At 44.1% G+C, this 26,847-nt stretch overlaps 1 protein-coding gene across 1 annotated transcript in view; it reads left to right on the top strand.

Annotated features, from left to right (window-relative positions):
- The window catches only part of MAP1B (microtubule associated protein 1B), a 100,651-nt gene that overhangs the window by 66,874 nt on the left and 6,930 nt on the right, over nt 1–26,847 (top strand). Inside the window, exons 3-5 of the mRNA XM_049649606.1 lie at nt 4,571–4,653; nt 7,240–7,380; nt 18,152–24,662. Coding sequence (XP_049505563.1) covers nt 4,571–4,653; nt 7,240–7,380; nt 18,152–24,662 — 6,735 coding nt within the window. The remainder of the gene's footprint in view (nt 1–4,570; nt 4,654–7,239; nt 7,381–18,151; nt 24,663–26,847) is intronic.

Consider the following 26,847-nt stretch of genomic DNA (forward strand, 5'->3'; position numbering starts at 1 on the left):
GGGACGGTATCACTGCTAGGCCAGTGTGTTCTAGGACTGATGTGTGGGATATGTCTGGGAGAGAAGGCTCAGCTGGGTGCGAGAGAGAAGGTTCCAAGTCTTATAGGGATTGGTGGGTAGTGGATGCCAGTGAATTCCGTCATGGTCAACCTGTTTAGAAACCAGGAAGGAGCCTGTATGTGTGTGTTTAGATGGATATTAAACTCTGTGGAGAAGAGACTCTATAAGCATCCTACAAGTTATATACTTAGAGAATAACATTTTGCTTTCAGAGATTTCAGAGTCTCCTGGATATAGTAAGCCGTAAACCACTAAAACAGCCCAACCCTTAAAAATGCATAGATTGAAATAATCTGTCAGACTTGGAATGACTGAATAAAGTCCCAGCAATAACTGAAAATTACAGGCTTATGTGAGTCTCAAAGATAGCCTTTGGGAGTGTACGGACAGAGGTCTCATTGTCTGCAAGGACCCTGCTGCTTCAGGGGTCCCCCGGGCCATCCTCTTTTGATTTTACAGACTTCTTTTTTGTCATACATTCACCCTGCCCCATTCACCCCAGGATCGAGCCCTCACAATTACAGTGAGTTTTGTGGGGAATCCCTCAAAAGGCTTTTTCTTATCAAAGCAATAAGCAACACAGTCATTCCATCTCAAGCCCCTGCTTTTGCTTCCCTCAGATCGATGCTGAGGAGAGTTGACTATTCACGGGGGCTGCCTAATGGTTTGGCTGTGAGCAGCTTCTGGGGAAGGAAGACTATAATGGTAGAGAGAGAGAGAGAGAGGCCACAACCAGGTTGTCTTTCTTTCCTGGGAACTTCTTTTCTGAGGCAATTGAATGAGACCTTTGCAGGCGAGGGTGGTGGCCTCTCCTTCAGAATGCCTGGCCTGTTTCCCAGTGTGAAACATTCCCCAAATATGCAACTTTGCAAGCATCCCGGCTGCCTGCCGCCCGGGAGAGCTGGCGTTCCACTGGGGGGGCGGGGGGGGGGGGTTGGGCCGGGGCGGGGGCATGGGGCTCCAGCCCCTTCAGCAGCCCCTGCGCTCGCCAGATGCCAGCAAGGCCCAGCCCCTGGTTACATCGTCCAGGGAAAGAATCTGTCCAGCAGTCTGGCTGTGACAAGACCTTGAAGCTTCTCTCTCTCTCTCTCTCTCTCTCTCTCTAAATCCCCTCCTTCATTCAAATCCAATCCTATAAAAAGGCTTTTGTTGAAGGAGCAGCCATGGCATCTTGGTGCACGTCTGTGTCACTGCCTTCAGTCTTTCCAAAGATGGACAGAAAGTACATCGTTAGTTGAATTCCTGAGCAAACAGGTCTGAAAAATGACTTGGAGGGAGTAGAGGTAACCGGCGGCTGTCACATGGCATTTGTTGGGGCTGCAAGTGAGGAAGCCAAGGAGGAAGAGAGCTGCTCGTGGTTGGTAAGAAGCCCTCTGCCAGGGAGCGCCTGGGAAGCAGGGTCCTTGCTGTGTGTCTGGGGAAGGACCTGCTTGAGTGGGCGAAGCTCGGACCGCCCTGGGCTATGGTTGCTTAGATGTGCATTTGGAAGCTGCAGTTAGCAGAATTGGGCACTGCGTAGATCCCTTTGGAAAGAAAGGGGCTCTAATTCCTTTACCATCTCTTGGGGAGGAAGCCGCTTGTGTGTACCTCGCTCAGGCCTCCCTTTGTGGGTTCCTACAGATAGAGCCAGGACTGCAGTCCTACCGTGGCATTGTGCTCCCTGCGCGCGGCTTTGTGTGTCGGAAATAGTCATGTCAAAAGTATGATCAAGGAAATGACCATTCATTTCTCCTTGGTCTTCAGCTTTTGCTTGATTTCATCTCAGCTCTGTGCTTTTGAACCTCCCCCACAGTCTTTGTTTCAAGGAGGCCACTGATGAAAGGACCTAGAAAGGGGGTGGTTTTCTGGGTTTTGCTGATTGTCATTCTATCATTTGCTTGTTCAATTTGATGTTTTTTTGCTTTAGCGTTAAGTGCATATGGCTGTCCAAAGCAAAAACAACCAAGCCAAAAAAACAATGCCCAACAAATTATAGATTTTGGCATTCATAATAAGCATTCTTTCCCATGGCTTAAATTTATTTTTCTCGAAGCTCAGTCCTTCGTCTGCTCGAACTGTGTGCCATTGTTCTGTTTTGGGGTTTCTTCATTTTCAGGCATTTGGAGTAGGATACCACACACTTTTTTTCACCCTCTTTTTTTATGTGTCGGTACTCTGCCACCTTTGACTTTTTTTTCGCTTTTTGCCAATAATCTGTGAATGCTTTCTGGCTTCTTGCTTCTTGAAGCACATCCCTGCTATTACTCCCTTGGCTTTTCCCGTAACTCTCCCCTGGTGCTTACTGTTCTGCCGCGCCTGTTTTTCCAAATCCTGCTTCCAGTTACCACCCCCACAGAGCGGGGCAGCTGGGGGCTGTACAGCCAGGTGCACCAGGTGTAGGTCCTCACTCGAACACTCCCTAGTTGCGTGACCTGGGACTAGTTAGTGCTCCTTTGCAGACTTCTTTGTCCTCAGCAGTAAAAGGGGACAATCACAGTACCTCTGTCAAAGAGCCCTCCAGGCGATTAAATGAGTTAGTACTGGTGAGGTGCTTAGACCTTAGACTGACATCATTATTGTTTAGCTTGGGCTTCTTCTATTTCTAATGAAGGGTTTATTGAGAGATATTAGCTCTTGGGAAAGAAGACAATGGAGGAGAATGGGTTTGATGATGTGATGGTGGTATTTCAGTATGTTTGTTTCTATAGGACTTCTGGTCCTTCATGATATAAAGGAAGAAAATCCCTGTGGACCCTAGACTGGTTTCTTGAGGTACAGTTCACATGTCATACAGTTCACCCATTTAAAGTGTACTGTTCAACAGTTTTGGGTGTACTATTAATTTTAAGTTTTGGTAAAATACATAATTTTGGTAAAACACAAAATTTGCCAGTTTAACCATTTTTAAATGTACAATTCAGTGGCACTAGTTACATTTATAATGTTGTGCAACATCACCTCTATTTCCAAAGCTTTTTCATCACCCCAAAGAGAAACTCTGTGCCTATTAAGTAGTAACTTCCCATTCCTTCTCTCCCAGCTTCTGGTAACCTCTGATCTGCTCTCTGACTCTATGAATTAACCTATTCTAGATATTTCATGTAAGTGGAATCATACAGTATTTGTCCTTTTGTTCTGGCTTACTTCACTCCGCATACTTATTCCAAGGTTCATCCATGTTGTTGCACACATTGGAACTCCATTCCTTTTTATGCCCGAGTAATATTCCATTGCCTAGATATACCATTTTTTGTTTATCCAGTCATCCATAGGTGGACATTTGGGTTGTCTCCACCTTTTGGTTCTTGTAATAATGCTGCAGTGAACATTGGCATACAAGTATCTGTTCAAGTCCCTGCTTTCAATCTACCTCGGAGTGAAATTGCTGGATCGTATAGTAATTCTATTTTAGCTTTTTCAAGAACTGCCCAGCTATTTTTCTGGAAAGCAGTTGCTTTTTGATCATTCTCTATTCTTGTATTCCTTTCCTTTGGTGTTTATTTCCCCCAGATTTCACTCCATTCTGTCTTGTCACCCAAGTTTCCTTATACTTCCAAACAGCAGACATATTCTTGTCTACCCTCCAACGACATGTTTCCCCTCCATATGTCTGAGGGAACACCACTCTTTTCTCTTCCTCATCAACTGGTAGAGCATATATAGCCCACTGTGGCCACACATCCACCTGGTCACTTGTTGTCTAATTGTCCAGGAAAGGGGAGAGTATATGTAGAAGGTCATCTACAGGCCTCAGTCTACTTCGACTGGAGATGGTTTCCGACACCCAGATGCCCCTAAAACCTTTAAGGTGTGGGAAATCAGTGATGTGGAACCAGAAGCCCTCTAAGATTTCAGTCCTCCTTAGGCTCCTTCACCCCTGCAACACCTTGCTTTGTTTTTCTCCATCAGCTTTGCTTGTCTTTACAGGCAGTTTGACCACTCTGTCCGGCCGGAGAGTTGTTCTCCACTCTTCATTTGCTCACAGTTTCCCCACTTTTCTATGAGCAAGTGAATTAATTAACGAATACTCCAACAGCCTGTAAGCCTGCCTCAGACAGCCATTCTGGTTGTTGGGTAATTGTTAGCTGGGGTTTCTGGATGTCATTCATCTCACAATCGGGCTCCTAATTAATCTCCGCACCATTCTCACCAGAAGAAAGGCTGATGCGGAGAAACATCCCCAATTACCATGAGAAAGGAAATGTCAAGAGCCCCGTTGAGTTTTCCTGGCATCCACCCCTCATCTCAGATGAAAACCGCCATTAACGCTCTGAGGCAGCTTGGCGGGCAACCCTGAAAACTCGAGGGTTGTGCGAGCATGAGGAGCCCCAGACACCCGGACCCAACTCTGGGAGGAACCTGCAGGGTCCGTGCCCTTGTGTAGGAACACCAATTGTGTTTCCCAAGATCGCGTGGAGAGTCTCAGGGCTGCGTGCCCAGCAGAGTCTCTGCTGTCCCTGCAGCCAGCAGGGCAGTTTTAATCTGGAAAAGCTAAAGGTCTCCCCTTTTGTCTGTGTTTTTGTGTCTCTAGGACAAAAGATCCTTCATCACCGAAGTGACGTTTTAGAAACAGTGGTCCTGATCAACCCTTCAGATGAAGCAGTCAGCACTGAGGTAAGCATCTGGCTCTGCGGGGTCTGGGGCAGGGCCTCACGAGGTGGACAGAGACCACCATATTGGAAGGGCAGGGGCGGGTGGGGCAGAAGAAGGACACAGGAGAGGAGAAGTTCTTTACCCCCAGTCAGCGGCTGGTTCTGTATCTGATTACCATGCCAGACTGCCCTTCCCGATGAGGACAAGGTGGAAGATGCTAGCCAGAACTAGAATACTTTGTATAGGCAGGGGGTTATGAAATCTTGGGTATTTATGGAGGGTGTGCTGCCAGGATAGTGTCTGGCTGGGATGTAGCAGGGGGAAATAGACTACAAGCCCTCAAACCAGGACATTCAGCACACAAATTTGGAGAAAAATGGTATCTTGAGGCAAACCCCCTTCAAGCCATTCTGCTCCCCCTCTAATCATCACTGAAAGGAGGATATATGGCTATCAGGAGTATAGCCTTTGGTGCCAGACTCCCTGAGTTCTGCCACTTTTTAGCTGGTGGCCTTGGGGAAGATTATTTATTGTCTTTTTGTCTCAGTTTCCATCTTTGTGAAATGGAGGTCACAACAGCACTTATCGTGTTGTGATTAGAAGTATCAAACGCTTAAAACAGAGTGTGTAACCACTGAAATATAAATGTTGGTTGTTCTTATTAATATTATTATTACTATCATTCGAAATCGTTGCCAAAAAGAATAGCTGGGTATTTCAGAGACTACTAGAATATAAGAACTTGGCTGAAGCCAAGAATCCCTGGCCCCCTCCAGGCCAGAGGAATTGATATATCTCCATTTCCCACTTCTTTTATTACAGTTTAGTACTTTTGAGATTGGGTTGCTTCTTGGACATTAAAGTTGCCATAGTCCCTGGGGGGCCTTCATTATCCACAGCATCTCTTCTGCTCATGCTTTGAGCCTATTTTTAAAATTTGAGAAATAATCCACATACCACAAAATCCATCTTTTAAAGTGTGCAATTCATTGGTTTTTAGTATATTCACAAAGTTGTGTGCTTGTCATCGCTGTCTATTCCAAAACATGTCTGTCACCCCTCAACAGTCCCAAACCCATTAGCCAACAATCCCTATTCCTCCCACTTGCCAGCAAGCACTAATCTACTTTTTGCCTCGGTGGATTTGCCTTTTCTGAGTATTTTGGATAATGGAATCATACCATATTCTGTATGGCTTATTTCACTCAGCATAATGTCTTCAAGAGTCATCATATTGTAGCATGTATCAGTTTTTCATTTCTTTTTTATGGCTAAATACTATCCTACTGCATGGATGTACCACATTTTGTTTATCCATTCATCACTTGATGGACGTTGGGTTGCTTCTACTTTTTGGCTCTCATTATGTAGACTATTTCTTTCTTTCTTTTTTTTTTTTTAAGATTATTTATTTATTTGACCGAGAGAGAGAGAATAAGCAGGGAGGAGCAGAGAGAGAGGGAGAGAGAGAATCCCAAGCAGGCTCCACACTGTCAGCACGGAGCCCGATGTGGGGCTCGAACTCACAAACTGAGATCATCACCTGAGTCGAGATCTAGAGTTGGATGCTTAACCAACTGAGCCACCCAGGTGCTCCTATGTAGACTGTTTTCATCCCACTTCCACTGGCTCCAGATCAGCAGGACCTGTTTGACAGTCCATGAAGGCGCAAGGTTGAGGCACATAGCAGGGTAGTAGTCTCTCTGTGACTAACAGAATCAGGAAGTAAAGACAACTTGAAATGGAAAAGGAAAAATGAGGAATTTCTTTAAGGAATTCAGGCTTGCTTGTAGAGCACATGGGGCTGGAACAGTTACTTCAGCCCATGTGTGTTTCCTTAATCAGAGCTTAGGGTTCTTGGGGGCCATGGGTCATATCCTGTTTACTTTTATATCCCTCCCTTGGCGTCTAGCATGCTGCCTGGCAATTTGTGCTGAACTGAGCTGTGATCAGAACGAATACCTTGGTGCTTGGAGCAGCGTGTCTGCTGAAGGACAGGCTGGCTTCCTGCCACTTAAAGAACAGAGAGTTCTTTCGTGCAAACCACTTACGATTCTCTTTAAAAGATTCCCATTTGCTGCAGCCTTTTGTTTATGTTCAATGTCAGGCACCTTGCTGATCCCACTGGAGCTGGCATTTGGAGATGAGCTTTTGGTGTATGGCTTGGAAGGAAAGGGGTCCTGTAAGGGAGGGCCTGACTTGGGACCCTCATTGGGAACCTGTGCTTCCTGAAGCAGCAGTCAGGGGATCTGGACTATACTTGGTGACTCAACCTGTGAGATATCCCCAAGTCTCACAGGCTGTGTGCTGCTAGCAGACACAGCTGTGGAGCAAATGATTGCCAACTGTATAGACTGCTTTGAGAAAGGCAAGGAAACTAGGGGGAGAAAGTCAACTACCACAGCTGGCTTGGCCATCACAAACATGGAAAATGGCATTCCTGGGCGAGCTGATGACCATAGTCGTTGGCTCTGTCCAGTTCCCTAGGGAAAATGAATGAGTTTCATTGGTAATAGATTTCAAGCCCTACCTGGGCCAGCCCTGTCCTGAAAGTGGGATGGTGGCATTGGATATGGCTCACGTCTTGCTCCCTGTGCTTTGTTTCAGGTGCGCTTAATGATCACTGATGCTGCTCGACACAAGCTGCTCGTGCTGACAGGACAGTGCTTTGAAAATACCGGAGAGCTCATTCTCCAGTCCGGCTCTTTCTCCTTCCAGAATTTCATAGAGATTTTCACCGATCAAGAGGTGGGCTCCTGTCTAGAAATATCTAAGCTTTACAGTTGTTTGGTTACAGTTGTAGCCTTAGGCTCCACTTTGAAAGCACTGGGTGGAGCTGGGAGAAGGGGAGGGAATGTCTCACCTTTCAAATAAGTAAAACTGCATGATATGACATATGACAGTTCTGTGACTCATCACCAAAAGAATTTAGAGCACCCATCTCTAATGAATTGGTACCATTCTTAATGTGCTGGAGATACCAGTGGAGGGGGCTTAGATGGCAAAAATGATGGAGAAAATTGGAATGACAGAGCCAAAAAGAAAACCCAGGTTTCGTCTTCTCTGAGAGACTACTCCAAAGATCTCTTGGTCTTTTGGTAGGATTTAACTGCCCTGATCTCTTTTCAAATTTGTATTTACTTTTTCTGGTCTAATTATTTCTGATTGGTCTTACTCTTCATGCCTGGTCCCAATGTTTGAACAGCCCAACAAAGGCAGGGCTCAAGAAAGGAAGGCAAGTAGGAAAATGGGGCATATCCATGCCCCAAGAAAAAGATGGTTAAGGTCGCTGGACTAAACCTGGGCATTAATATTTCAAATAAATAAATCTTATTCGGTGATGATACAGGTGAGGTGTTAAATACTATAGGACATTAGTGGTATCTGGTAAAATCAGATTGAAGAGTTTAATTTGGTTATTTCTGCTGGAGAATTTATTTTGGCTGGGAAAATTCTCTTTCCAAAAAAACTGCCTCTTTCACTTTGTTTCTTTGTTTATAGTAGTTAGACACTTCAGGGCCACCAGCTTAGCAGGTTGGGACCTGGCCATAGTGGATGACAGGTTTCTACATGGAGGGGTTGAGGGATGTGTGCACGGAAGGAGTCTCTGTGTCCATTTGAAACCATCTTCCTGAGAACTTCCTGAGATACTGGCCCCTCTGTCTCCCACGTGTTGCAAAGGGCCATCTGTCTTTCTGCATTTAAGCTTCTTTAACCCTGGGGTTCACAGAGAGGTCCCTGTGTACCTGTCATCGCCGGCAAGAGCGGTAAATAAACCTCCCGGCTTTGTTTGGCTTGCCCGGAGGCTTTGTGAAAGCTCTGGCCAGGCGATATAACAGTGTTTCACTCTCCCCCCACTGGGGGAATAAAAAACTGTGAAAAGGAACATTTCACTTAACATTTAAAGCCCTGGCTTTCAGAAGGTGTGATGTCAGCTGGGTTCTGAGGCAGACAGCCCTGGCTCCCCACAGCAAGAAGGGGCCCCAGGGTACACTCATGGCCCCTTTACCTTACCATCTTTACCACTTGAAAATGAAGGCTTTTGCCCCATCTTTCTCCAGAGCTTGTTATCTGTCCACCTCCAAGGCTACTAGAGTTTAGCCTGCATGATTGGAAATCGCTGGACTAGACCAATGGTCACCATGATTGCCTACTATGGCCTTGGAAAAAGGGTTTGAATTCAGAATGAGTCAGTAACAAAGGGACCGTGAAGGTCACTGGTGTTTAGTTTTGTTACATTTATCCAGGCCTTGATAGATACTAGTCACTCCACAGAAACCAGAAACACCATTTAGGAAAAACAAAAAAAAACTGCAGTTTTTTAAGAATAAGAATAGCTAAAAATAAATGGACTGAAAAATATAATTATCAGTACATTTTGAGCTTCAGGTTTTGGGAGTCTTAGTCATTGGAAGTCAACTACAAAACCAGAATTTACAGATAGAACAGTCATCTGGCTGACCCATTCCTCCCTGAAATCTGAGGATGTGAAATCACATCTCCTGGGACATTTTTCAGTCTCTCTCTTAGTGAGTTTTTCCTTATTTGTCTCACTGTATCTTCAAGGAAGGAATGTGCTCCCTTTTCCACCTGATGATGTCTCTGACACCCTTCACCAACACTGCCAGGTTTTTTTTTTTTCTTTTTCTTTCAGAATAATTATTTTCAGATCTGCACACTGTTCTTCATAAAAGAAGATAGTAAGAGTTTCTTACATTCTCTGGTCACTCTCAACCAAACCTGGTGGCAGGATGAGATGGATATGGGAGAAATTCAGGAGTTGTCTTGGTCATGTTTCAGTGCCTTGGCATTATGAGACAATTGGATACATGAGTTGAGGGCTCAAGGAACTCAGAGCTGAGCTGGAGATATGTGTAAGCCATCAGCATATTATAAACCAGATGACGTGATCTAGAGACAGAAGCATATTAGAAGAGAAAGGGGCTCTAGTCTAGCATTTAGAGGTCATGGCCAAGGAGAAGGAGCCAGCCATTTCAGTTGGCTTGTTCATTTGGTTTTAGTCTAATTTCTGTAAAATGTCATGACTCATACTGGACACTGTACTACAAGGGCCACTAACCGGGTTAGGAATGTGTGGCAGTGATTTCTGTAGTTTTCAATGTAATCATCTTTTAAGTCTGAAAGTAACTTTTGACTGTCAACATCCTAATTAAATGTCAGTGGGGAGGGAATGCAGGCTTTAAGGAGTGCTGTCATTTACATAAATTGGGGACTCCCCTTAAGAAAAAGAAAACAAAATTATCAATACACAGTTAAGTACAGGGCTTTGGGAGGGGACCATGCCAGTAAGAAGCCTTGAAGTTTAAGCTTCTTTAGCTTTATGATCAATCCATTTTACTGTCAGCTAAAATCCCTGAGTCTTTTTCATGAGTGTTGTTGTTAAGTCGCATTTTCCAATCTTGTACTTCATGCAGCTGGTTTATTGGACCCTGCATTTATCCCTTTAGAATGCCATCCTGTTAGAGTTGACTTAGCCATCATCATCCCAATGTCAAGGGCTTTTGTAAATGTTTTAGTTCTGCCATCCCACATTTTACTATGCCTCCCATTAGCAGGCCACGTACAGATTTGATAAGCATGTCTTCACCATTTTTATCCATGTCAGTGCTCACCAGGACATAGATGAGCCCTAGGGCAGCCCATCGTAGACCTCTGTCCAGGTTGACACTAAGCAGCAGGATTTATGACTGACTTCAAATCCATCTAATTCTGCTATCACACTGTTCAGAGATCTTATTAAACGTCTTGCTAAAACCCAGAGATACATTGTCCACTGTATTTCCTCATTAGCCAAGCAAGTAACTTAATCACAAAAGGAAATGTAGTTAGAGTAGGCCTCGTGGTTTAGAAATTCAAGTCTTACTTCATTATCTGCAATAAAGCCATTTATTTCCTATATCTTCCTTCCTCTTCCAGTATGCCTGCATTTAATTAGAAAAATTAGTTAACAAAAAAGACTGTCTTTGCCCCAGTATTTCTTCCAGTCATGTCTTTCATCTCTATTTGTGGGAACAAGGGAAGGGTAGTGTGCTTGAGAAGCATTAGCAGGCTCACGTCACTTCCAAAGCAGCCACTCCCGGAGGATAGTACATATTGAATTGGCCAAGTTCAGTGCAGTTTAACAAACATCTATGGAGCTGATGATGTATGAGGGAAACACAGATCATGATACAGAGTTACGAGGATGTGTTTCCTTCTGTTCGGGAGCTTTTACTATAATGGGCTACACTACCTACTATGATGATAATTTCCAAACTCTTTTAGAGGAAGACTGTTTCAGAATCCCAAGATTTACTCACAAGTTTCCTTGCCGCTGCTAACACTGTTGGCTCCTTGCGGTTCTCCTCTATGAGTTGCATAAGCATTGAGTAGACACTCTTAAGACTTAGTCTTTGTCCTGAGGCTCTCACTCCAGCATGCCTGATGGTATGCAGGTCTGGAAGCTGGCTTGGGAATGGGAGGAGGCAGGGGCTATTTCTGCTGTGTAGCTCCAGGACTGTGGCAGTTTTTCCTCCTAATCCATCTGTCTCCTTCACGACGGCCTCTCTGTAGCCCTGGCCTCTGCATCCCTACCTCCTCATGCCTGGTATGCTGCTGCTTCTCTAGAGGGACCAGATTTTCCCTTTCTGAAATGAAACCTGTCCAGTGCTGACTTTCTTTCCTGCTTTCTCTTGTATTCCATACTTTTCACCAGGCTCTCTATGGTTTTTCAATACCCTTGACTTCCTCAAAATTCTGTGCAAACTTGCTTTCTTTTGGGGTCACATCTTCTTTGTTTCATAGGAACTTCCCAGCCGGAAGTGAAAAGATGCAAAGTAGAGAGGTATTCCTCAAGTCTTCTTACCTTCTTGAACTTTGTGATTAAAAACCCTCTACACACAGCTAGCTTGTACCCTTAGCTACCATACCCCTCAGAGGGAAATTTCAAAAACTGAAATGGACTAAGCTTAATTTTAAAATCTCACTATTAAAGACTCAGCAGTTTGAGTTTTCCTACATTTCTCACGTAAAATGTATTATAAAGCATGAAGAGTTTGTATGTACTTTACGTGAAAATGAGGATTGAGAGAACCCTATTTTGGCTATAGTAATGGTGATGAGGGTCTGAGCTAATTATTGGATGACAAACCCTATTTGGTGCTCATGTTTGCTTTGGTCAGCAGATAATTTGAGTGAAAGCTCCCCCAGATGTGTTTTTTTTTTCTTTTGTTTTTCAGTTTTCTTGCCTTCCAAAATAGTTGATATTTGAAATTGTTAAGTCAGAGGTAAACAGCAAAGTCAAAGTCTTCTTCTTCTTCTTCTTTTTTTTCAATAATTTATTGTCAAGTTAGCTAACATACAGTGTAGTCTTGGCTTCAAGAGTAAATTCCCATGTACTTACATACAACACCCAGTTTTCATACCAACAAGTGCCCTCCTCAATGACCATCACCCATTTTCCCTGCACCTCTACCCCCACCCCCATCAACCCTCAGTTTATTTTCTGTATTTAAGAGTCTCTTTTTTTTTTTAAAGGATATTTATTTATTTTTGAGAGAGAATGAGAGAGAGAGAGAGAGAGAGAGAGAGAGAGGTAGAGAGAGGGGGAGAGATTGGATCTAAAGTAGGCAGGCTCTTTGCTCACTGCACAGAGCCCGACATGGGGCTCTAACCCACAAACCGTGAGATCATGACCGGAGTCAAAATCAAGACTTAGACGCCTAACTGACTGAGCCACCCAGGTGCCCCTTTATTTAAGAGTCTCTTATGGTTTGCCTCCCTCTCTGTAACTTATTTTTCCTTCCCTATGGTCTTCTGTTAAGTTTCTCAAATTCCACGCATGAGTGAAAAAACAATATCTATCTTTCTCTGATTGACTTATTTCACTTAGCATAATACACTGTAGTTCCATCCATGTTGTTGCAAATGGCAAGATTTCATTCTTTTTGATTACTGAGTAATATTTCATTGTATATATATGTATATATATACATATATATATACAATATATATGTATATATGTGTGTATATATATATATATATATATATATGTATGTATATATACCACATCTTCTTTATCCATTCATCAGCTGATAAACATTTGGGCTCTTCCCATAATTTGGCTATTGTTGACAGTGCTACTATAAACAGTGGAGTACATATACCCCTATAAATCAGCACTTTTGTATCCTTTGGATAAATATCTGGTAGTGCAATTGCTGGGTCATAGAATAGTTCTACTTTTAGTTTTTTGAGGAACCTCCATACTGTTTTCCAGAGTGGCTATACCAGCTTGCATTCCCACCAACAATGCAAAAGAGATCCTCTTTCTCCGCACCCTCGCCAACTTCTGTTGTCGCCTGAGTTGTTAATGTTAGCCATTCTGACAGGTGTGTGGTGGTATCTCAGTGTAGTTTTGATTTGTATTTCCCTGATGATGAAAGATGTTGAGCATCTTTTCATGTGTCTGTGAGCAATCTGGATGTCTTCTTTGGAAAAGTGTCTATTCATGTCTTTTGCCCATCTCTTCACTGGATTATTTGTTTTAGGGGTGTTGAGTTTGGTAAGTTGTTTTTTTTTTTTTTAATTTTTAATGTTGAGTTTTGAGAGAGAGACAGAATGCAAATGGGGGGGGGGCAGAGAGAGGGAGACACAGAATCCAAACAGCCCTAGGCTCTGAGCTGTCAGCACAGAGCCTGACACGTGGCTTGAACCCACAAACTGTGAGATCACGACCGGAGCTGAAGTCAGACTCTCAACCGACTGTGCCACCCCAGTGCCCTGATAAATTCTTTATAGATTTTGGATACTAACCCTTTATCTGATATTTCATTTGCAAATATTTTCTCCCATTCCCATTGTGATCTGAAAATATGTGTGGTATGATCTCAATCCTTTTATATTTTTTGAGGGCTGTTTTGTGACCCAGTATGTGATCTATTTTGGAGAATGTTCCAAGTGCACTTGAGAAGAGTGTGTATTCTGCTGCTTTTGGATGAAAAGTTCTGAATATATCTGTTAGGTCCATCTGGTCCATTGTGTCATTCAGAGCCATTGTTTCCTTAATGATTTTCTGCCTAGATGATCTGTCCATTGCTGTAAGTGGAGCATTAAAGTCTCCTACAATCACAGTATTGTTATCTATACACTTATTTATGTTTGTGATTAACTGATTTATATATTTGAGTGCCTCCACATTGGGGGCATAAACATTTATAATTATTAGATCTTCTTAATGGATAGAGCCCTTATTTATGAAATAATGCCTTGTTCATCTCTTGTTACAGTCTTTGTTTTAAAATCTAGTTTGTCTGGTAGAATATGGCTACTCCAGCTTCCTTTTGACATCCAGTAGCATGATAGATCGTTCTCCATACCCTCACTTTCAATCTGCAGGTGTCCTCAGGTCTAAAATGAGTTTCTTATAGGCAGCATATAGATGGATCTTGTTTTGTTTTGTTTTGTTTTGTCTTTATCCATTCTAATACCCTATGTTTTTTGATTGGGGCATTTAGTCCATTTACATTTAGAGTGATTATTGAAAGATGTGGATCTAGTGTCATTGTGTTACCTGTAGGTTTTGTGCTTGTGGTGAGGTCTCTGGTCCTTTGTAGTCTTTGTTGCTTTCTACTCACAGAGTCCCCCTTTAGGATCTCCTGCAGGGTTGGTTTAGTGGTCATGAACTCCTTTAATTTTTGTCTGGGAAAGCCTTTATCTCTCCTATTCTGAATGACAGCCTTGCTGGATAAAGGATTCTTGGTTGCATATTTTTCCTATTCAGCATGTTGAATATTTCCTGCCATGCCTTTCTGGCCTGCCAAGTTTCAGTGGACAGGTCTGCTACTACCCTTATGTGTCTACCCTTGAGTTAAGGCCCGTTTGTCCCTAGCTGCTTTCAGAATTCTCTCTTTATCTTTGTATTTTGCCAGCTTCACTATGATTTGTCTTGGTGTTAACCTGTTTTTGCTGATTTTCAATAGAGTTCTCTATGCCTCCTGGACTTGGATGTCCTTTTCCTTTCCTGGATTAGGGAAGTTCTCAGCTATAATTTGTTCACCTAAACCTTCTGCCCCTTCCTCTCTCTTCTTCTGGAACTCCTATGATAAGGATATTATTTTGTTTCATTGAATCACTTAGGTCTCTAATTCTCCCCTTGTGGTCTAGTAATTTCCTTTCCCTCTTTTCTCTGCCTCATCATTTTACATAATTTTATATTCTGTATCACCTATTCTCTCATCTGCTTCTTCCATCCTTGCTGTAACTGCATCTAGTTTATTTTGCATCTCATTTATAGCATTTCTTAATTCATTGTGATTATTTCTTAGGTCCTTGATCTCTGCAGCAATAGATTCTCTGCTGCCTTCTATGCTTTAGTCTTATGACTATTATTCTAAGTTCATGTTTAGATATGTTGTTTATATCTGTTTTGAGCAATTCTCTGGCTATCCCTTCTTCCTGGAATTTCTTTTGAGGAGAATTCTTCTGTTTCATCATTTTAGCTAGTTTTCTGTCCTTTGTGTGTTTTAATAGCTTGTTATGTGTCCTGCACCTGTGAGTACTACTATATTAAAATGGGGTCATACACTGTCCAGGGCCTGGCACTTCAGGAAGTGTTTTTGGAATATGTTATGTGCTCTTTGTTGTTGTGACTCGGGTTGCTTTATCTCCCTACTCGTAGTGGTGGATTGTTTGGACCTTCCATCAGGTGTGCTTTGATTTGTGCCTAGAAAAAGTAAAAAAGGGGGGAGGGTTGGGGAAGCCTACCCCATACAAAGAGAAGAATGAAAGGAGCGGAAAAAAAAAAAAAAAGAGACAAGGCACAGAATCAAAGAAACTCTAAGGCTTAATCCAGAAGGAGAGAGAGAAAGAGAGGGAAACAAAGAAGAAGGAGCCACATAAAAGGTATCAACAGAACAGAGTAAAAATGCCTGATTAAACAACAAGAACAGAAAAAGAAACAAAAACAAAAGACATATTTATATATAGCAGGAATTTACTAAAAGTCAAATCATAAACTATGAGCCTGATTCCAAAGTGGGGGGCGGGGGGAGGAAGAGGAGGGTAGAAAGAAAGGAAAGAAAAAGTGAAGAACGAAAACAAACCCATCAGCCTAACATACAAAACTGCAGGACAGTTGTCTGTTGGTGTCTTGGAACCTGTGGCTATGCTGGTCTGGAGGAGGGGCCCGCGGGCTCGCTCAGTGTCAATCCCACTCCGGTAGATATGCAGTTACCAGGTACGGAGGGGCGGGGTTTGGTGTAGGCGGGTCTGCCTCCACTGGGGACCGCTGTCCCCGTTCCCTGAAGCCCACCGAGTTGGTGACAGGGAGGAAAATGGCAACACCCCAGTCTCTCCTCCCCGGACCGGGTGTCTCAAACCACGCTGTTCAGGCAACCTTCCCAGAGCAGCACAGGTGGCTGGCTTGCCCCTGCTGCACAGTCTCCCAGTCTCCTGCGCCTCCAAGGTGCTCAGCTGGGATGCAAACCCCTATGTCTTAAAGGATCCTGCACCACACAGACCTGGTTCTTAGGGAGCGCCACTCTGCCCAGCTGACAAAGGGCCTCTTGGCTGGTACCTGAAGGGTCTTTTATCGTTGGGGGCGGGGAGCAATACACCTTCTTCCCACCGTACTCAAGGGAGGGGACTGTTCTCTCCCAGGGTGCCCTTGAGATCACTACTGAGCCCTGGGGCCTGCTCCTCTTCCCCCACCCAGGTGCATGCATTCCGCGGCAGCTCCGATTCAGAGAAAGTCGCGCTCCCCTGAAAACTCCGATCTTTAGCTCCTAAGGCTGTTTTTAAAGTAGAAACTGGCACACTCCATATTTCTCGTTCTCCAGTGCGTGTTCTGAAGAGGTTTTTCTCCTGTCCAAACAAATACCACACTTCCACAGCCTCTCTCTCTTCCTTTTGTCTCTCCACAGAAGGGGTTCCCCAACTCCGTGCCTAGGCTTCTAATTTTCTCTCTCCAACTTCACAAACACGCACCTCTGTCCCAGAAAACTGTCTCTTTCCACCTGTGGAGATTTTTCTGTCACTCCACAACCTCTATTCCTGGCTGTTCCAAGTGTTCTGGCCTCAATACAGCTGTGTTTGAGAACAAGGGAAATTCCGGTCTCCCTACTTGTCTGCCATCTTAACTCCTCTCCCAAAGGCTTCTTATTTTGCTATCTTGTGACCCTTCACATAAAATGTAGGACAGATACACTAACAAAACAAAAATGGCCATTTTACTGTAATCTAATGTAGGAAAATTCAGAGTCTATACATGGTCCCTCTACAAATACGCATACGAGTAGCCACACTAGGAGGTTGTGTGAGACAGAGGACACCACTCTAAGACCGGAAGGCAAGAGTTCAGACCTGCTGGCTTGGGGATGCCGGGGCCAAGTACAGTCTTTGCATTACCCTTTCATAGTTTAACATCAAAGACACAGAGCTCTTTTTACTTGAAACTCTGGGCTGATTTATGAGCTTTGCTGTAAGTGATAGAAGAGTGCAGTTTATAACATGATTCTTCCTCACTATTTACTAAGCCAAGACCATGAAACATATGGCTGTCATATGGAGTGAGAAAGAGAATAGCATTTTTATTAAACTGACATTCTCTGTTTTTATTCCAATTTACTCTTCTACATTCCCATCCTATGGTAGTAAACAATGCATTGAAAAAGTTTTGAGCCAAATTTGATCTTAGCCACTCATATCCAGTTTGCCCTGAGAAGAGCAGGAGTTGTGAGGGAGTAGAATGTCTCACCTTGAATTTAAACATGAGCAGACGGATATAATTATCCAATTGCTTTAATCATCATGATTTCAATCAAAGTATTTGTATTTGCAGAGAGTCTACTGGGTGGACCACTCATGTTTTAAAGATGCTAGAATCAGTAATTTTTTGTCATGTGCAGTCTAGAACTATCTGTCTCCAATGGGAGGCAAATCACGTCAAACTTTTGTGTTTCGTATCTACCAAATTCTAAAAGTAGTCAACAAGTGCACTAGATCTAAATTCCTTTAGTGTGTCAGTAAGGCCTCTTTGCCAAGCCCAATGGAATAGAAGAAAACACTTTATATAGGTGGTGAAATGATTCACATAGGCTTCCCTGTGATTGTTTAAAGGGCATTTTTGCATGGCAGGTACCTGGGAATGAGATCCAAAGTATTTCATAACTGCTGTGGCACAGGCACTATTATTCAGATGGTCACTGGTCATAGAACTGGAGCAGAGGTCTGGAGTTCCCCTCCTGGGCAAGAACAGATGCCATAGAGGTCCCAGAGGAGGTGCTGGTGGTGAGGAGGGGTGGTTGAGGCAGAACGGAGTGGTAGGAGGGGTCAGTACAGAGGCTATTCACCTACCAGAATGGCAATATTTCTGCATTTACCCAACTAGCATCTCTGAAATCAGCCCTGTGCACACCCAATGATCCTGCAATACTTAGTAATGGATGGAGGTGATGGATCAGTGATGACAGTTACTTAAAACTTTTCTTTCTTCCTTTATTATTATTTTTTTAAATCCCAGATTGGGGAATTACTGAGTACCACCCATCCTGCCAACAAAGCCAGCTTAACCCTGTTCTGTCCTGAAGAAGGGGACTGGAAGAACTCCAATCTTGACAGACACAATCTCCAAGACTTCATCAATATTAAACTCAACTCAGCTTCTATATTGCCAGAAATGGAAGGACTTTCCGAGTTTACTGAGTATCTCTCAGAATCAGTGGAAGTCCCATCTCCCTTTGATATCCTAGAACCTCCCACATCGGGTGGATTTCTAAAGCTCTCCAAGCCTTGTTGTTACATTTTTCCAGGAGGGAGGGGCGATTCTGCATTGTTTGCCGTGAATGGATTCAATATGCTCATCAATGGAGGATCGGAAAGGAAATCCTGCTTTTGGAAGCTCATCCGACACTTGGACAGAGTGGACTCCATCCTACTCACCCACATTGGGGATGACAATTTGCCTGGAATAAACAGCATGCTACAGCGGAAAATTGCAGAGCTCGAGGAAGAACAGTCCCAGGGCTCCACCACAAATAGTGACTGGATGAAAAACCTCATCTCCCCTGACTTGGGAGTTGTATTTCTCAATGTACCTGAAAATCTGAAAAACCCAGAGCCAAACATCAAGATGAAGAGAAGCATAGAAGAAGCTTGCTTCACTCTCCAGTACCTAAATAAATTGTCCATGAAACCAGAACCTCTCTTCAGAAGTGTAGGCAATACCATTGATCCTGTCATTCTTTTCCAAAAAATGGGAGTTGGTAAACTTGAGATGTATGTGCTCAACCCAGTTAAGAACAGCAAGGAAATGCTGTATTTTATGCAGCAGTGGACTGGCACCAACAAAGACAAGGCTGAACTAATCCTGCCTAATGGTCAAGAAATAGATATCCCAATTTCCTACTTAACTTCAGTCTCCTCTTTGATCGTGTGGCATCCGGCAAACCCCGCAGAGAAAATCATTCGAGTCCTGTTTCCCGGCAATAGCACCCAATACAATATCCTGGAAGGACTGGAAAAGCTCAAACATTTAGACTTTCTGAAACAGCCACTGGCCACCCAGAAGGACCTAACTGGCCAGGTGGCCGCCCCAGCTGTGAAACAAGTAAAACTGAAACAGAGAGCCGATAGCCGAGAAAGTCTGAAGCCAGCCGCAAAACCACTTCCTAGCAAATCTGTGCGAAAGGAGTCTAAAGAAGAAACCCCTGATGTTACAAAAGCTAATCATGTGGAAAAGCCGCCCAAAGTTGAAAGCAAAGAAAAGGTAACAGTGAAAAAAGACAAGCCAGTAAAAACAGAGACCAAACCTGTAGTGACTGAAAAGGAGGTGCCGAGCAAAGAAGAGCTGCCTCCGGTGAAAGCTGAGGTGGCCGAAAAGCAAGCCACAGATGTCAAACCCAAAGTCTCTAAGGAGAAGACAGTAAAAAAGGAAACCAAGGCAAAATCTGAGGAAAAGAAAGAGGAGAAAGAAAAGCCAAAGAAAGAAGTGGCTAAAAAGGAGGACAAAACACCCATTAAGAAGGAAGAAAAACCAAAAAAGGAAGAGGTGAAAAAGGAAGTGAAAAAAGAAATCAAGAAAGAAGAGAAGAAAGAACCCAAGAAAGAGGTTAAGAAGGAAACCCCACTGAAGGAAGCCAAGAAGGAGGTGAAGAAGGAAGAAAAGAAGGAAATTAAAAAGGAAGAAAAGGAACCCAAAAAAGAAATTAAGAAACTTCCTAAAGATGCAAAGAAACCATCTACTCCTCTATCTGAAGCAAAAAAACCAGCTGCATTAAAACCAAAAGTGCCCAAGAAGGAAGAGCCTGTCAAAAAAGATTCTGTTGCTGCTGGGAAGCCAAAGGAGAAGGGGAAGATTAAAGTCGTTAAGAAGGAAGGCAAGACACCAGAGGCCGCAGCTGCAGCCATTGGCTCTGTGGCCGCTGTGGCGGCTGTGGCGGCAGCAGCTGGAATGGCAAGTGCTGGCCCTGCCAAAGAACTCGAGGCCGAGAGGTCCCTTATGTCATCCCCTGAGGATCTGACTAAGGACTTTGAAGAGTTAAAGGCTGAAGAGGTCGATGTAGCAAAAGACATCAAGCCTCAGCTGGAGCTGATCGAAGACGAGGAGAAACTGAAGGAAACTGAACCAGTCGAAGCCTACGTCCTCCAGAAAGAGACGGAAGTCATCAAAGGCCCTGCCGAATCTCCCGATGAGGGGATCACCACCACTGAAGGGGAGGGTGAATGTGAACAAACCCCTGAGGAACTGGAGCCGGTGGAGCAACAGGGGGTAGACGACATTGAAAAATTTGAAGATGAAGGAACAGGTTTTGAAGAATCCTCAGAGACTGGAGACTATGAAGAAAAGGCAGAAACTGAGGAGGCTGAGGAGCCAGAAGAGGACGTTGAAGAAACCGTGTGCGTGAGCACCTCCAAGCACAGCCTCATGGAGGAGGAGGAAAGCGCAAAGGCTGAGGCAGATGTGCACATCAAGGAGAAGAGGGAGTCTCTGGCTAGTGGAGATGACCGAGCAGAAGAAGACATGGATGAGGTGGTGGAGAAGGGAGAAGCTGAACAATCTGAGGAGGAGGGTGATGAGGAGGACAGAGCTGAGGATGCCAGAGAGGAAGAATATGAGCCCGAAAAAGCCGAAGCTGAAGATTACGTCATGGCCGTGGTTGACAAGGCTGCAGAGGCTAGCGGTGTCGAGGATCAGTATGGATTCCTCACCACATCAATCAAGCAACCAGGAGCCCAGTCTCCTGCCCGAGAACCTGCATCTTCAATTCACGATGAGACTTTACCTGGAGGCTCAGAAAGTGAGGCCACCGCATCTGATGAGGAGAATCGAGAAGACCAGCCTGAAGAATTCACTGCCACCTCTGGCTACACTCAGTCTACCATTGAGATATCCAGTGAGCCCACCCCAATGGATGAGATGTCTACTCCTCGTGATGTGATGAGTGATGAGATCAACAATGAAGAGACAGAGTCCCCATCTCAAGAATTTGTAAACATCACCAAATACGAGTCTTCACTGTATTCTCAGGAATACTGCAAACCTGCTGTTACATCACTCAATGGATTATCTGAAGGATCAAAAACAGATGCCACAGATGGGAAGGACTACAACGCTTCAGCCTCCACCATCTCACCACCGTCATCCATGGAGGAAGACAAATTTAGCAGATCTGTTCTACGTGACGCTTACTACACTGAAGAGAAAGACATGAAAGCCAGTGCCACGCTGGTGATCAAAGACACCATCTCAGCAGTTTCAGATGAAAAACTTAGCCCACCCAAGAGCCCATCCCTGAGTCCATCTCCTCCATCACCCATAGAAAAGACCCCCCTGGGTGAACGCAGTGTGAACTTTTCTCTGACACCCAATGAGATTCAAGTCTCAGCGGAGGCAGAAGCAGTCCCAGTGTCTCCTGAGGTGACCCAAGAAGTAGTTGAAGAACATTGTGCTAGTCCTGAGGATAAGACCCTGGAAGTGGTGTCTCCATCTCAGTCTGTAACTGGCAGTGCTGGCCACACACCTTACTACCAGTCGCCCACTGAAGAGAAATCTAGTCACCTCCCCACAGAAGTAACTGAAAAACCACCAGCAGTTCCAGTGAGTTTTGAATTCAGTGATGCCAAAGATGAGAATGAAAGGGCTTCCATAAGCCCCATGGATGAACCTGTGCCTGACTCGGAATCTCCTATTGAAAAAGTTTTGTCTCCTTTACGGAGCCCTCCCCTAATTGGATCCGAATCTGCATATGAAAGTTTTCTAAGTGCTGATGACAAGACTTCTGGTAGAGGTACTGAAAGCCCCGTTGAAGGAAAGGATGGAAAACAAGGCTTTCCAGATGAAATAAGTCCCATCTCTGACATGACTTCTACTGGTCTTTCACAAGACAAACCAGAAGAGAAAAGCACAGACTTTATACCAATAAAGGAAGACTTTGGTCAAGAAAAGAAACCTGACGATGTTGAAGCCATGAGTTCTCAATCTGGATTGGCTTTAGATGAAAGAAAATTAGGAGGAGATGTTTCTCCTACACAAATAGATGTCAGTCAGTTTGGGTCTTTTAAAGAAGACACTAAGATGTCCATTTCAGAAGGCACTGTCTCAGACAAGTCAGCTACTCCTGTTGATGAGGGTGTAGCAGAAGACACATACTCTCACATGGAGGGCGTGGCCTCAGTATCCACAGCTTCTGTGGCTACGAGCTCATTTCCAGAGCCAACAACAGATGACGTGTCTCCTTCTCTGCATGCTGAGGTTGGCTCTCCACATTCTACAGAAGTCGATGACTCCCTTTCTGTGTCTGTTGTGCAAACGCCTACCACTTTCCAGGAAACAGAAATGTCTCCATCTAAAGAAGAATGTCCAAGACCAATGTCAATTTCTCCACCAGATTTCTCCCCTAAAACAGCCAAATCCAGGACACCAGTCCAAGATCACAGATCTGAACAGTCCTCAATGTCTATTGAATTTGGCCAAGAATCCCCCGAGCACTCACTTGCTATGGACTTTAGTCGACAGTCTCCAGATCACCCTACAGTGGGTGCAAGTATGCTTCACATCACTGAAAATGGGCCAACTGAAGTGGATTACAGTCCTGACATGCAGGACTCTAGTTTATCACATAAGATACCACCAATGGAGGAGCCATCCTACACCCAAGACAATGATCTTTCTGAGCTTATCTCAGTGTCTCAGGTTGAGGCCTCCCCATCCACCTCTTCAGCACATACCCCCTCTCAGATAGCTTCTCCTCTCCAAGAAGACACTCTATCTGACGTCGTTCCTCCCAGAGATATATCCTTATATGCCTCTCTCACCTCAGAAAAAGTGCAAAGTCTAGAAGGAGAGAAGCTGTCACCAAAATCTGATATCTCTCCACTCACCCCAAGAGAGTCCTCTCCTTTATATTCACCTAGCTTTTCAGATTCTACCTCTGCCGTCAAAGAGACCATAGCAGCTTGCCCCACTTCCTCTCCTCCACCGACGGATGCAGCATCCGCAGAGCCCTATGGCTTCCGTGCCTCGATGTTATTTGATACGGTGCAACACCAGCTGGCCTTGAACAGAGATTTGACCACATCTGGCATGGAGAAGGACATTGGAGGGAAGACACCTGGTGACTTCAGCTATGCCTATCAAAAGCCTGAGAAAACAACCAGGTCCCCAGATGAAGAGGGTTATGAGTATGAGTCTTATGAGAAAACCACCCGGACCCCAGATGTGAGTGGCTATTACTATGAGAAGACAGACAGTACCACAAAATCCCCATGTGACAGCAGCTACTCATATGAGACCATTGAGAAAACCGCCAAGACCCCGGAAGATGGTGGTTATGCCTATGAAATCACTGAGGAGACCACACGGACCCCTGAAGAGGGTGAATACAGCTACGAGGCAAGTGAGAAGACCATGAGGACCCCTGAAGTGAGTGGTTACAGCTATGAAAAGACCGAGAGGTCTTCTAGAAGGCTCCTGGATGATATCAGCAATGGCTATGATGACTCCGAAGATGGCGGCCACACGCTTGGGGATTCCAGCTACTCTTACGAGACCACTGAGAAAATCGCCAGTTTCCCTGAGTCTGAAAGTTATTCCTACGAGACATCGACGGCAACTACACGAGCCCCTGATACTTCCACCTATGATTATGAAGCCGTAGAGAAAATCACTAGAACCCCACAAGCATCTACGTATTCCTACGAGACTTCAGAGCAGTGCTACACCGTAGAAAAGAAGTCTCCCTTAGAGGCACGCCAGGATGTTGATTTATGCCTTGTGTCCTCCTGTGAATACAAGCATCCCAAGACAGAACTCTCACCCTCCTTCATTAATCCCAATCCTCTCGAGTGGTTTGCCAGTGAAGAGCCAACTGAAGAGGCTGAGAAGCCTCTCACCCAATCAGGGGGAGCCCCCCCACCTCCAGGAGGAAAGCCACAGGGGCGACAGTGTGATGAAACCCCTCCCACCTCAGTCAGCGAGTCAGCTCCATCCCAGACCGATTCTGATGTCCCCCCGGAGACTGAAGAGTGCCCTTCCATCACAGCTGATGCAAATATCGACTCTGAAGATGAATCAGAAACTATCCCCACAGACAAAACTGTCACATACAAACACATGGACCCACCTCCGGCTCCCATGCAGGACCGCAGCCCTTCTCCACGCCACCCTGACGTGTCCATGATGGACCCGGAGGCCTTGGCCATTGAGCAGAACCTGGGCAAAGCTCTGAAGAAAGACCTGAAAGAGAAGACCAAAACCAAAAAACCAGGCACAAAGACCAAGTCATCTTCACCTGTCAAAAAGGGTGATGGGAAGTCTAAGCCTTCTGCAGCTTCACCAAAACCAGGGGGCTTGAAAGAATCCTCAGATAAAGTGTCCAGAGTGGCTTCTCCTAAGAAGAAGGAATCTGTGGAAAAAGCAACAAAAACCACTACCACTCCGGAGGTCAAAGCTGCACGCGGGGAAGAGAAAGACAAGGACACCAAGAATGCCGCCAACGCCTCCACATCCAAATCGGTAAAGACTGCAACTGCAGGTAGGTGGAAGGGTGCCAGTGTCCTGATATGGTCCACAGCTGTTCTGCCTTGACTGGAGTCTTTGAGGTGCCATGTAACTTGGTACTGGGAAGGGGAGAGGGTACATCTCTCCCTTCCCTTTTACTATTCTCTTCTGCCAAAAGGTGTGGATCTCAGCCCAACGTGGCTGCAGGCTTGAGGGTAGTGCAGCATATTGCCCAGAGCGGCTCTGATTCGCCGGGTAACCACTGTCTGGGTTTGCTCCGTCCTGCAATACAGTGACCATAGCCTTGTTCTAAATCTTCAGAACCAAGGACATGTGTTTTGAAACTCCTCTGGAAGCCTGTGCTGGCACAGGCCTCAGAATCAAGCTAAGGTGACACAGGCCAGGAGCTCCCAAAAGTCTAGGGAGAGCCAGAGTGCCAAGCCAAGCCTGGTGTGACCGGTGTGGGCCCAAGATTTAGATTTAATTTTTTCATAAAGAATTTTTTTTCAGTGAAGTTATAACATTTTTAAAATAAAAGTTGTAACACTTAAAATTAAAAATTGGAAAATTTTTAATTAAAAAAATCACCATTTTAGACCTACATCCACATTAAAAGCAGTGCTATTTTCTTTCTTTTTTTTTTTTTTTTAGTGCTATTTTCTTATTGGCCAGGGAACATCCTAATTTCAGCTGGTCAGTACCCAGTACAAATTGAGAGAAGAGCATCAAAGTCTCTTCTTATCCCCCTCTAACACCACAGTCTCACTCATAGAGAGTCAGAATTCTGTTCCAGGTTGAAATTCAGTTGGCAGGAGGAGATATCCCTGACTTCTGATCATTTCTGTTGGTAACAGTTCCCTTATTCATCAAGTTCTCAGTGATGACCTGGGTCTTCGATGGCCTAGCTTCATTTTGTTGCTTCAAACCAATCATAGGGTTTTGCATTAATACATTTTATTTCCTTTATGTAGTTATTCAGGGATTTTAGACCTCTATTCACAAAGTAATAAAATTGACCTAGACATGTAAAGCAAAAAATGACTTAAATAACATCTATTCATTTATTAGGGAAAAATCTGATAGCTGAACTGTGGGACTCTCAAATTCAGTACATTTTAAGAAGTATCACTTACAGTTGCCAAGTTTTGCTTTAAGCAACATGGGGGACCAATTTCAAGCTTGACTTCTCGTCAGTTTTCCTCTTTGTACAAGCATGCAGAAAACAAACTGAGTTTGTTCATGCTCAGAATTAATGGAAAACCACCAGGTAATTAACCTCTTGGTCTGAAAGAGTTGGCAACTGACCTATACTTAGGGGAACACGTGAAACCCTTTCAAACAGATAAAAGCCAACTGAAATTTGCTATCAAACTTGCCAAATATATACATTCTAGCCCACACAATTGTTTTTTTTAAATTTTTTTTGTCATTTAAAGAGATATTCTCAAGGCCAAGTAATAAATAAAGATGAATTAATTTGAATTTACTTTTCCAAAAGATTTTTAAAACAACAAAACTGCATCATTAATTGATTTTTAAAACAAACCTGGGTTGACTGCTGTCAGCTTCCCTCAGTTTGTGCTTCTATGAGCAGCGTTCATTTGGTGTCAATGGTAGTGATTTCGTGCGCAAGAAAAACTTGCATTTTTAATTGTTGGAACTGTAACTCACAAGCTTCTGTTATAAGTCAGAATTCTTTGATAGGCCTAAATATGGACATCCTAACGGCTTTAGCTTACATTCATTAAAATGGCTAGGTATTCATTAAAATGAGTCCGTTTAACCAAGTATCAGTTTGGCTGATTCTCATCACTCGCTTCTACAAGTAAAACTGGACAAGTGATGGAATTCACTGGTGGTTTTGACTCTGGGGTGACAGTCTTTAATGATCCTATGGAGAAAGGAAAGAGGATTAAATATATAGGATCCAGCTGGTATTTTAAATGACTTTATAGTAGTGGTCTCAACCCAACTGCACATTAACATCATCCGCGATGCTTTTAAAAGATGGTGGTGCTCAGACCCTGCCCCAGTCCAGTGAAACCAGATTCTGGGGTATGGGGCCTGGGCATCAGTATTAAGCTTCCTAATCGATGCTAATTATGCAACTAGGCTGAATAACCACTGCCTTAGAATGCTAGTTCTATTACTGTTTCAAAAAGTTTAAACCTTCTAACCAGAACAAGTCAGAAAACCATCTCCTCAGACAAAGGTGCCAG

Source organism: Panthera uncia (genome assembly GCF_023721935.1).
Source record: "Panthera uncia isolate 11264 chromosome A1 unlocalized genomic scaffold, Puncia_PCG_1.0 HiC_scaffold_17, whole genome shotgun sequence".
Classification (NCBI taxonomy): domain Eukaryota; kingdom Metazoa; phylum Chordata; class Mammalia; order Carnivora; family Felidae; genus Panthera; species Panthera uncia.